Source organism: Carlito syrichta, unplaced genomic scaffold, assembly GCF_000164805.1.
Source record: "Carlito syrichta isolate Samal-C Ts95f unplaced genomic scaffold, Tarsius_syrichta-2.0.1 Scaffold305149, whole genome shotgun sequence".
In the NCBI taxonomy this organism is placed as follows: Eukaryota; Metazoa; Chordata; class Mammalia; order Primates; family Tarsiidae; genus Carlito; species Carlito syrichta.
The window spans coordinates 1033853-1046236 of NW_007249245.1; the positions used below are offsets into that span (position 1 = coordinate 1033853).

General features: G+C 43.2%; 1 protein-coding gene across 1 annotated transcript in view; it reads left to right on the plus strand.

Annotated features, from left to right (window-relative positions):
- LYG2 (lysozyme g2) overlaps positions 1-9089 on the plus strand; it is a 10330-nt gene extending 1241 nt beyond the window's left edge. The window contains 5 exon segments of the mRNA XM_008061219.1: positions 4889-5029; positions 5226-5244; positions 5902-6067; positions 7583-7721; positions 8971-9089. Of these exon segments, the coding sequence (XP_008059410.1) occupies positions 4889-5029; positions 5226-5244; positions 5902-6067; positions 7583-7721; positions 8971-9089 (584 nt within the window).
- The last annotated feature ends 3295 nt before the right edge of the window (positions 9090-12384 follow it).

Consider the following 12384-nt stretch of genomic DNA (forward strand, 5'->3'; position numbering starts at 1 on the left):
CACGCCTGGCTGATCTTTTGATTTATTGTAGAGATGAGGTCTTGCTGCCCAGGCGGGTCTCGAACCTGCGGGCTCAGGCAATCCACTCACCTCAGCCTCCCAAAGGAGCGGGATTACAGGCTGAGCCACCGAGCCCGACTTCCAGTTCTTTTAAAGCAGTGGTTCTCCAACTTTATGCGTAAGAGTCAACTGGTAATGCTAGTTAACTTGTAGATTATTTGGCCTTATACCTAAAGATTCTGGTTCAGTAGATCAGGTATGAGAAGTTCAGTGATTTAAAAATAAGCATCCCAGCTTACCTTGACGCCTGTGGTCTGTGAGCCACACAGTGAACATGGCAAAAACTGCGTCTCCAGTAAAGAGATATTGAACCTGTCAATATATGGACACTTGATCCAGATAATTTAGATAATCCCTTTCCTTCATCCATCCATTTATCCATTCGTTCATTCATTCAACAAAAATTTATTAAATATCTGCTCTGTGCCAGGCACTGTGCTAGGTGCTGAGGATGACATAGCAGAGAAAAACACTGAGTCTCTGCCCCATGGTATGAATCTTCTAGTGAGAGGAACAGGCAAAAAGAAAGATCAGAAAGGAAAAAAGGAAGAGAGAGGGAAAGAGAGAGAGGAAGGAGGAAGAAAGGGAGAAAAAGAAAGAAGAGAGAGAAAGAGAAAGAAAAAAGAAGGAAGCAAGAAAGAAAAGAAAGAAGGAAGGAAGGAAGGGAAAAGGAAGGAAGATCAAGTGGTGATAAGCAATATAAATAAAATAATGTTAAGGTAATGGGGGACAAGGAATAAGGTGTGAGTGTGTTGTCTTTTTAACATAGGTGGAAAGAAGGCTCTCTGATAAGGCGACTTTATAGAAACCTTTTTATTATAAAATGTTTCAATACAAATTGGAGAGCGAGGGAGAGCCTCTTGTAGTTCATAAGCATGATGGCTGGGTTTTCACACGCTTGTGTGAGATGCGCTGCCCTCAAAACTTGTTATGGCCGGGCTGGGTGGCTCAGCCTGTAATTCCGCACCTTTGGGAGGCTGAGGTGAGTGGATTGCCTGAGTCCCGCAATTCCGCACCTTTGGGAGCCTGTAATTCCGCACCTTTGGGAGGCTGAGGTGAGTGGATTGTTCGAGACCCGCCTGGGCAACTTGGCGAGACCTCATCTCTACAATAAATCAAAAATCAACCGGGCATGGTAGCGCGTGCCTGTAGTTCCAGCTACTTGGAAGGCTGAGGCGGAAGGATCGCCGGAGCCCAGCAGGTCGAGGCTGCAGTGACCGGGAGTGGCCACTGCCCTCCAGTCTGGGCGACAGAGTGAGACTCCAACTCGAAAAAAAACCAAAAAAACCTTTTATGGTGTTTAGACATTACCCATCTGACATGGAAAAAAAAAATGAGGAGAGACTTGTATAAGAGGCTCTCATACACTAATAACCTGCTTATATATCTTTTTATATTTTGCCATTCTTATTTTATCTATCTCTCACCCCTACCTTGTTTTGGGGTTTGTGTGTGTGTGTGTTTGGTTGGAGCATTTTAAAACATAAAAACATTTCATCTGTAACATTTTTTGTTATGTCCCTGACATATAAGGACCAGCTCTGGCACAAAAATATATTCCTAGTTTATTTTGAACATTTTCTGCCCCAGACCAGGAATCAGTCATTATCCTGGGGAGCACTGGTTACTCTTAGCAGGAAATAGTATTTAGAGACCAAGCTTGAGTGCTAGGCATGCTGCATTGCTGTGGGTTTGTCATTTCTTTTAGATCTTTTCAATGGAGAGAGCTAGAAAATACATATTTTGGGGCTGGGTGCAGTGGTTCACACCTGTAATCCCAGCACTTTGGGAGGCAGAGAAAGAGGATTGCCTGAGCCCAGGGGTTCGACACCAGCCTGGGCAATTTGGTGAAATCTTGTCTTTACAATAAATCAGAAAATTAACTGGGTGCGGTGGTGCGTGCTTGTAGTTCCAGCTACTTGGTAGGCTGATGTGGAAGGATCGCTTGAGCCCTGGAGGTTGAGGCTGTGGCTAGCTCTGATCATGCCACTGTACTCCAACCTAGGTGACAGAGTGAGACTCTGACTCAAAAAGAAAAAAGAAAAAAGAAAAATAATACGTATTTTTAAAAGAAAAATAATTAGACCTTCATACAGATATTTCACATTCATATTTATGAATTCAAGGTTTTTACATTGGTTTTGTATTTGTGCCTCTGCTGTCTGACACTAAAATTCCTGGTTCTAATAGCTTTAGCATTATCTATTTATATATAACAGTGTCAAAAAAACTATGAGAGTATCACCAACCGACAAATTTAAGGCTTTCCTGTGATTCTTTATGTTCATGGGATGTATTCCACTAGTGATATACACTTACTATTGACACATTTTAAATTCACCTGAGAAAATTGTCTTCTTTGTGCTAAGGAAACTTTGGGTTTGATATAGGGTTAGATTTATTTGTTTTTCCTTTGATATGATTCCTTTTTTCCTATTTAATTTTTAAAATTATGGGAACATTTACATTGCTTCAAAATAAAAACTCTAAAGCCCATCCCTGTTTCCTTTTTCCTTTTTTTTGGATCATAGCCTCACTCTGTCACCCAGGCTGGAGGGCAGTGGCGCTCTCATAGTCACTGCAGCCTTGACCTGCTGGGCTCAGGCGATCCTTCTACCTCAGCCTTCCAAGTAGCTGGAACCACAGGCATGTGCCACCATGCCCAGCTAATTTTTTGACTTATTGTAGAGATAGGGTCTCGCCAATTTGCTCAGCCTGATCTCAAACCCCTGGATTCAGGCAATTCTCTCGCTTCCACCTCCCAAAGTGTCAGGATTACAGGTGTGAGTCACCACGTCTGGTCATACCTATTTTCTTTATCTTCTTACTCTTGCCAATATCCAACACTTTTTATTAGTTGTTGGCTCATCTTTGTATTCTTTTGAAAATATGAGCAAAAGCACACACATACACAATTGTATTTTCTCCCTTACACTGAGAGTATGATTCTGTAAATACCATTTTGTTCCTGCAGAGAACTTTATAGGTATATATAAATCTGCTTCTTTCCTTTTTATAGCTGCATCATACTCCATTGTGTGGATGTACTTAGCTTATTCAGTCCGTCCCTACGTTAATGACATCTGTGTTGTTTCCAGTCCTCTGCCAGTCTAAACAGAGCTGAAATGAACAACAACAACAAAAAAGCCAAACTTTCTAATTCTTGCCAACTGAAGAGTTGGAAAATACTGTCATAGTGATATTTTAATATGCCTTTCTCTACTTCTGACTGTAGTGGAACACCTTTGTATATGTTTAAGGACCATTTTCTTTTTTAATCTATTCTATATCTTTTGCTGATAAAGTGATACTTGAACAGGGACTTGAAGGCAGTGAATCGCGTAAAATACCTGGAGCAATAGCATCCTAGGTCACAGAAACCACAAACGGAAAGGACTTGAGGCAGAAACCTGCCTGGAGTGTTGAAGGATAAGCACAAAGAAGCCTGTGGCTGCTGGGGAGTGAGCACAGGAAGGAGCCGTGAGAAAAGGCGCAGAGGTCCAGCTCAGGTAGGGCTCGGAGGCCGCAGGATGGACTTAGCCATTCCTTCAGCTGGAGAGAAGGCCACTGGAAGACTCAGAGAGAAGACTGAAGTGAGCCTGTGCTTGTTCCCTCAGGATCCCTCCAGCTGCTGGGGCTGGGGGTGGGAGACAGGCTGAAGAGTGGGACAGGGAGAGCAGCTGGGAGGCTGATAACAAGAGTCCAGCTGAGCAGTGATGCTGGTCTGGACCAAGACAGCAGCAGAGGTGGGAGAAGTGGTCAGATCCTAGTTTTTTGTGTCAAACGTTTTAACAAAGATACTTTTTTTTTTTTTTTTGAGGGTTGGAGTCTCACTCTGTCGCCCAGGCTAAGGTGCAGTGACAGAATCACAGTTCACAGCAGCCTCAACCTTCTGGGCTCGGGAGATTCTTCCACCTCAGCCTTCTGAGTAGCTGAGACTACAGGCCTGCACCATTACACCTGGCTAATATTTTTATTTTTATTTTTTATGTAGAGACGAGATCTCATGACATTGCCTAAGCTGGTCTCAAACTCCTGGACTCAAGCAATCCTCCTGCCTTGGCCTCCCAAAGTGCTGGAATTACAGGTATGAGCCACCGCACCTGGCCAGATGCTTTCTTATAACAAATATTTGTAGTCTTAAGGTACAAACCAACAATCCTTGGAACTATTAGAACAGATTTTTCAACTCAAAATAATGTTGTATATCCTCTAGAAAAAGCTCCGTATCTCCTTAAACAAACAGACTTAGAAACTTATTTTACAATGTCAGAACAAAAATTAAGAGTAGACTGGACAGATTATTTTGGTAAATTCGACTTTTATTTCTAATTTTGTTAAATAGACTTACATAGAAACTCAGCTTCAAAGTAACATGATCCAAAATAAGAATATATTTAACTTGTTATGGTACCCTTCCTTCTTATCTTCCTAGACAAAGGCAACAAAATTGTTCATCTGGATGTTTACATCCCCAGAAGCATTTATGTCAGAAGTGTTTCAGAATTTCTCTCAAGGTCCCTGCTTAAAAATCTCGTGGCAATCTAAATACTGATTGAAACTGCAGCACAGGAATTTGGGATCTATGAGTTGAATTTCATAATATTTTTCACCGTGTTTTACAATTAAGTGCGGTATTAATACAAAACAGAACAAAAGATTGGAATAGAATAGGGAGGAGGAATTTCTGTTTTGTCTGATGACTGATCATGGCATAAAGGGACTTGGGGAGGCTATGTCTTTAGCTTTAGGCTTAGCAATGCTGATTATAGCAACCCAAGCAGTGTTTTCTCACAGGCTTCAAGTGAGTTATCCTTCTGCCTCCCAGGCACTTCTAGGGGCTCATACCCTTTCATGCACTCAGTGAACCCTCACCTGCATCCTCACCTGTACCACGGCTGCTATGGGGACATCATGACCATGACAACCTCTGGAGTTGCCTGTGATATAAACAGTTTGATTAATTGTAGTAAGTAAAAGCAAGGCAAACATTTGACGTCCCCCTTTCATCATTTGCAGATTCTTTCTTAGGAAGTAACTTAATTGTGAAAAGTAATCATCCGCGTTATGACAATACTATCAACAAATTAGAAAAAACAGAATTCTGCCCACGCTAACCACCCACTTCTTTGCATTTTTCCCCATAAATCTTCTGAGCCCAGAAGGTCGAGGCGGTAGTGAGCTGTGATCCTGTCACTGTACCTTAGCCTGGGCGACAGAGTGAGACTCCAACCCTCAAAAAAAAAAAAAAAAAGTATCTTTGTTAAAACGTTTGACGCAAAAAACTAGGATCTGAGCACTTCTCCCACCTCTGCTGCTGTCTTGGTCCAGACCAGCATCACTGCTCAGCTGGACTCTTGTTATCAGCCTCCCAGCTGCTCTCCCTGTCCCACTCTTCAGCCTGTGCCCCACCCCCCACCCCCAGCAGCTGGAGGGATCCTGAGGGAACAAGCACAGGCTCACTTCAGTCTTCTCTCTGAGTCTTCCAGTGGCCTTCTCTCCAGCTGAAGGAATGGCTAAGTCCATCCTGCGGCCTCCGAGCCCTACCTGAGCTGGACCTCTGCGCCTTTTCTCACGGCTCCTTCCTGTGCTCACTCCCCAGCAGCCACAGGCTTCTTTGTGCTTATCCCTCAACACTCCAGGCAGGTTTCTGCCTCAAGTCCTTTCCGTTTGTGGTTTCTGTGACCTAGGATGCTATTGCTCCAGGTATTTTACGCAATTCACTGCCTTCAAGTCCCTGTTCAAGTATCACTTTATCAGCAAAAGATATAGAATAGATTAAAAAAAAAAAAGCGGTCCTTAAACATATAAAAAGATGTTCCACCACAGTCAGAAGTAGAGAAAGGCATATTAAAAATCACTAACTCCTCATCTGATCAAAGAAGTGGGTCAGAGGCATTGCATGGACCCTGCTATCATTGCGGCCATCATCTCCAGGGAAAGCCATGGTGGAGGTGGCCTGCAAGACGGCTGGGACCACAGGGGACTTAAATTTGGCTTGATGCAGGTATTAAGCTAGAAACTTTCCATCAGCCCTATTTCATCCTACCCACAGAAGCTCAGGCCAAACTGGAAATGCATTTGCAGTGCTTCCAGCTCCAAAATGTTTTGGCGTCTGGATGTAGGTGCTTCAGTATAATTTGTTCTGGGGTTTCAGTAACATGTCTTTGGTATTTCATTCAAAGCTTGTCAGTTATTGGATGTCTTTTAAAAGTGTTCTATGAGTTTCAAAACTCCAGTTCTGTGATAAATAATATGCAATGTATTTAAGTTGATAAAATCTTGTAAAGGGCAATATTATTACAGATGTTCTCTTGGGGTTCGTGAAGTAGTAAATTTCATCCATATGGATTAAAGCACCGTATAATTAAGCCCTACTTGAATCAACTTGTTCCTTTGGTTCAGTTGAGGAAAGGGATTCAAATGACCTGGATATTTGTTTCCAAACTCTATTTTAAGTTGTCTATAAAACATAGACTTCTGGCCTTCCCAGTTAGAAACAAATTTTTACTTGAATTAGCTGGATAATTATTTTCTTACTACAAATGTCTGGACTCTGGATGCTAATTGTTTTGAGACAACTTTTTAAACTCTTTTTTAAAAAAAATTAGAATTATTAGCTAAAACTATGCCATGTCTACTTCTTCCAAACCTTACTTTGTTTCTCTGACTCTATTCTTTATGAAAGAAAGAATAGTAAAATTGCTGGGCCTGGTGGCTCATGCCCGCAATCCTAGCACTTTGGGAGGCTAAGGTGGGAGAATTGCTTGAGTCCTGGAGTTTAAGACCAGTCTGGGCAACATAGTGAGACTTTGTCTCTACAAAAAAAATGAAACAACTTAGACAAGCATGGTGATGTGCACCTGTAGTCTGAGCTACTGGGGAGGCTGAGGTAAAAGGATCACTTGAGCCTAGGAGTTGAGGCTGCATTGAGCTGGGATCATGCCACTGTACTCCAACCTGGGTGACAGAGTGAGACTGTTAAAAAAAAAATACAGTAAGTCCCCTACACACGAGCCTTCAAGGTCCGAACTTCCAAAAATGTGAATGTGCTACCAATGTCTGAACTTCCAGAGATGGAATGTGTATGTCCAATCACGTAAGTCAGTTCACATGTCTGGTGTACATTGTCACATGTGTGCATTCCCTGCAAGTTTTTGTGCTTTTGTGTATGCTACTGTACAGTATTGTATGGTATTTTTTTGTGCTTCTTTGTTTTTTGTGTATTATTTGTGTGAAAAGTATTATAAACTTATTATGGTACTGGACTATATAGCTAATTGTGTTAGTTGGGTACCTAGGCTAACTTTGGTAGATTTATGAATTGGACTCACGAACGCACTCTCGGAACAGAACTCGTTCATGTGTATGAGACTTACTGTAGTAGAATTGACGCTTTGGGGGAAAAGGAAGAGTGCCAAGGCCAGTGTAGATGAACTTGAACACAGGGAGGAAAACTTAGGAACAGCAGAAAAATGTGTTGCCTCATCTGGATGCTGATTTTATGATCTGTATTTTCCAGCTTGATAAACAAATGTATCACCCTGTTGGGACCTGGGACAGCAAAGAACACCTTTTGCAGGGTGTTGGGATTCTAACAGACAGAGTTAAGGTCATCCAGAAAACATTCCCCACGTGGAGTATGGCTCAACACCTCAAAGGCAGGTCATATTTTGTGTGCTTTCTTTAAATGAGACCCCTGAAGACCAGGTGTGCCCTGGGTCTCGCTGGGAGCTTTCCTACTGGGTCAGCAGTGGGCCTGGGAGGAGCTGTCTAGATGTTGCAGTCGTGTTGACTAAACATCTGAGTGTCTTTGAGTGGTCTTCCTTTCCCAGCTTCCAATTCCCCTTCTGCAAGATGTGGGGTTCTTATTGCATCTCTCGTTGTTTATGGAGCCATTGAGTTATGCCATGAGAGTTAATACAATAATTTAAAGGAATATGTTTGCCCTCCTCTCATAGGTTTTTTTCCAAGTTGTTTGAACAAATTTACTCTGTAAGCATTTTCAGGACTGCGGTTCCCACGATACATCCAAGTGTGACCACAGGCCACACTACGTTCAGCATCTCCCAGATGGAATTAACTCAACAGCCTCTCTCTATAAAATCTGCTTTATCTTCTGTATTTTCTGTGTTTTTCGAGGCACCATAATATAGCCAACCAGGTTATTTTCTTGGGCTCTCTAGTTCCTTCTCTCTTCATATCCAATCAAAATCAATTTCTATTAAGTTTACCTACTTTGGACCTAAGGTATATCTTCACACTTTAATGGCCTTCAATATTAAGAACAGTCTCTATTCTCTATTGCAAGGACCTTGAAGGCAAGGATCAGGACTGGGGCTTTTTCTCTTGACATCAGAGTAGAGCACAATTATGTTAAACACATAACTATTGAAGATAAAATTTCAGGGTAAAATAGCATGAGCACGTACACATATGCACACATACCCCTACAAGGAAATGAATGTGTCTTGGACACCTTGCAGTCAGTGTGGTCCCTCTCTTGGCACATAGTAGGGGTTTTAGAACATTTATTGAATGAATGAATGAATGAGTGAGTGAATACATGAACAGATCATTGAATAAATGAGAGAATGTTATGAGTATTCTCAGACTGAAGACATGCTGGGGATATAGTTCTGCCAGGCCTGGACTACATAAAAAGCAAACCTGACTCTTACTGCAAGAAAAACCAAATACTTTTAAAAAGAGAGAAAAATAAAGCAATCTGGAATTTTTCCTAGTGATTTTGGGGTTAGCATATCCTTTTAGGAAGTCAGGAAGAGGGAGGAGAATTTGGGACTGCCTGCTTTGGAAGATTTGCCTGGAGGGCTGACATACTGAGAATGCTCATATCTTTTTTCCACTCACAGTTAATATTTGAGACTAAATCTCTGTGTTTCATTTCAGGTGGTCTCTCAGCCTTTAAGTCAGGAGTTGAAGCCATTGTCACTCCAGTGGACATAGACAATAACTACGTCAATGATATTCTTGCCCGAGCTAGATTCTATAAAAGACATGGCTTCTAGGCAAAACTCTATGTGGGAGCCAGGTTGACAGGGTGCTCAGCTGGCCTTCCTTGGAGAGTTTGTTTTGTTTTTTTTTTTTGAGTTGGAGTCTCACTCGGTCGCCCAGACTGGAGCGCAGTGGCCGCTCCCGGCCACCGCAGCCTCGACCTGCTGGGCTCCAGCGATCCTTCCACCTCAGCCTTCTGAGTAACCGGAATTACAGGCATACGCTACCACGCCCGGCTGATTTTTTGATTTATTGTAGAGATGAGGTCTCGCTGCCCAGGCGGGTCTCGAACCCGCGGGCTCAGGCCATCCACTCACTTCAGCCTCCCAAAGGCGCGGGATGACAGGCTGAGCCACCGAGCTCGGCCCTTGGAGAGTTTTATATACCCAACATTGGCAAAGAAATGGCTAAAGCTATGAAAGAAAATTCATTTCCCAATTTTCGGAATGAAAATAAGCTTTAAAATAAAAAGAGAAGAAAAAATAGGAGGTCCACTTAGTTCACAATATGGTTCCCAGGAAATGTACCAGATATACATACAATTGCTTGGCAGTAAATGTGAGTATCATGGCAAGTGGCATCTACATATTCCAGTGTTGCCTCACTTTAGCCCATGATTTCAATGCTGACCCCCTCTGTATCTGTTTGCAAGTAGTTAAGTGAGCCTGACCTGAGCCTTTGTCCTTTTCCCAGTATTTGCCCAAACCACTAGGGTTTTGCTTATGAGAAGTTCCTGACTCATAAGCCAGGCAATCCATGGAATAATGGAGAAAGTAAAGATGGAATTCTAGCTCCACAGGTAACCAAGAGCCAACTGAGATAAAGCTGATCTTCGAGTGATATACACCAAATCCTTCAAACACACAGCATTCTCCTGTGTCTTCTTTTTTTGTGTGAAGATCCAGGGACTGGCTTCTCTTCTGTTTTCAGCAGCTGCTGCCACACACTTTCTTTCAAGGGATCCACTCCCGTAAGACATGGCTGAAGTTGAACATGTAGCACCCAAATTAATTATGGTTCCTTGGTTGCAAGCAAAAGTCACCACTTCTGGAAATGTTAAACAACAAAAAGAAATTACCAGAAGGCTAACAGAACTGCCTGAGAAGGTCAAGGAGATTAAGGGAAACCAGGCAACTCTGGGATCTGGGTAGCAGGAATTGGTGAGCCGTACTTTACAGCACCACCAGTGAATGAATGAGTTAGCATCCTCACTAATGCCCTCATAAATGAACGCCAAACACCTTTTCCTCATTCTTTCTCATTCTGCTTTACTTTAACAGTGCCAGGAAACAGACTGTTATGTGTTTATGCTGGATCATCCACACACCTTCCCCTTGGCTACTTTGCTTCTTTGGTCTGGCCCAGACTACCTACAATGGAGAAGGGACAATTCTCTAAAAGGAAACTGTGCTGTTTGTGGCCTTTATTTCCATAGCCAGGATAGGACACAAATAATAATATGTCGCAGTGTGAAACTGACAAAGTCCCTGAACTTGGGGCCCATGCTGGGCCTTCAACTCCTTCTGGAGATGTTCAATGAATATTTCTGCCCGTGACTTCTCTTTCTGAGAAGGAATACCCATCTACCTCTAAGTCCCTGGAGAAAGCCAAGTAAACCCTTCTCTGCCCAACGACTTCTCAACCCAATGTGAAGATTTGATCTGGGCAGAACCAAGAATCCTTGTTTCACTGGGCAGAGCCAAAGGTCAGTTGGTGTGGCAGTCCTGCCGCATCCATGCCTGTATCTTTTATGATTGGTTGAGGCTCATGCTATACCAGATGTTGTTTTTTGTTTTTGTTTTTGTTTTTGAGTTGGAGTCTCACTCTGTCGCCCAGACTGGAGTGCAGTGGCCGCTCCCGGCCACCGCAGCCTCGACCTGCTGGGCTCCGGTGATCCTTCCGCCTCAGCCTTCCGAGTAGCCGGAATTACAGGCATGCGCTATCACGCCTGGCTGATTTTTTTTATTTATTGTAGAGATGAGGTCTCGCTGCCCAGGTGGGTCTCGAAACTGCGGGCTCAGGGCATCCACTCACCTCAGCCTCCCAAAGGCACGGGATTACAGGCTGAGCCACCGAGCCCAGCTGGATGTTAAGTATTTTGATTATCACCCCTGCAATTAGACTGTGTAGGAAGTTCTTCAGAGGTCCACTTTGCTCAAGAATGGTTTCTTTTGAGCTTTCCCCCACAAGCACGTATTTCATCTAATTACTAGCCCCTTCAAGTGTCACTACTACAACAACAAAGTACTTCTAGATAAGATCACTTCCAAGTAATTTGAAAATCAAAGAAATAGTACAGTCACTTATTTCCTGAGTCAATTCCCTCAGTATTCTCTTTATGACCGGGATGCCAAAAAATGCCCTACGGGAGACGTCATACTCAAGTTGTCTTAGTTGTCTTAGTTTGGTTTACCCAGAAGCAGATCTCAAGGTAAGGATTCAAGTGCAGGTAGTTTATCTGGAATGTACAGGGAACACTGGAATGAAGTGACTTCAATATACAGGAAGGAGAAGATAGCCAATAAAATGTGTCATCAAGCCAGCTACCACAGTGGGTACCAGAGTTCAACCTTGTAGGACAACTGTTAAGAATGGTGCAAAAACATGCCTCAGAATTATTCCACCCAAGGACAAAGAGCTAGGGTATTTATGCGAGCCACTGGTTGAGAAATCTGCCTGTAGGGGGTTTAATGTTCTCGCATTCTACTGTAGCCTGAGTCAGGGCTTCACCAATGGGGTTTTGGTATCCTAGTACATGGGGCTCCTGTATCAAGGAGTCCTGTGAATTTGTCTTCTCCACATCCTGACCATTTCACTCCCTTACGTACAGAAGACTTTGGATCCCCAGTAGGGAAGGGCTGAGCCAAGGGACTCTGACCCTTTTGTCAATCTTTTTCTTGAACCTACCTATCCACTGCCCCAGTGGACTTATGTGATGCCCTTTAATGTCAAGGGACCAGCAGAAGGTCCCTTGGCCTTCTCAACCTTTGGAAGTGCTGCATTCATACCTTTGTTTGAATCCATCTATGTGCTTTTTATTTATCCCATTATCAATAACCATCTAAATATTTCCACCCTGCTGTGACAAGTTGCATGACTCTCCTCTTTTTCTTTTTTATTGTGCACTTGCCAATATTTGCTTCTTCTTATTTTTTTTGTTTGTTTTGAGTTGGAGTCTCACTCTGTCACCCAGACTGGAGTGCAGTGGCCGCTCCCGGTCACGGCACCCTTGACCTGCTGGGCTCCGGGGATCCTTCCGCCTCAGCCTTCCGAGTAGCTGGAACTACAGGCACGTGCTACCACGCCCGG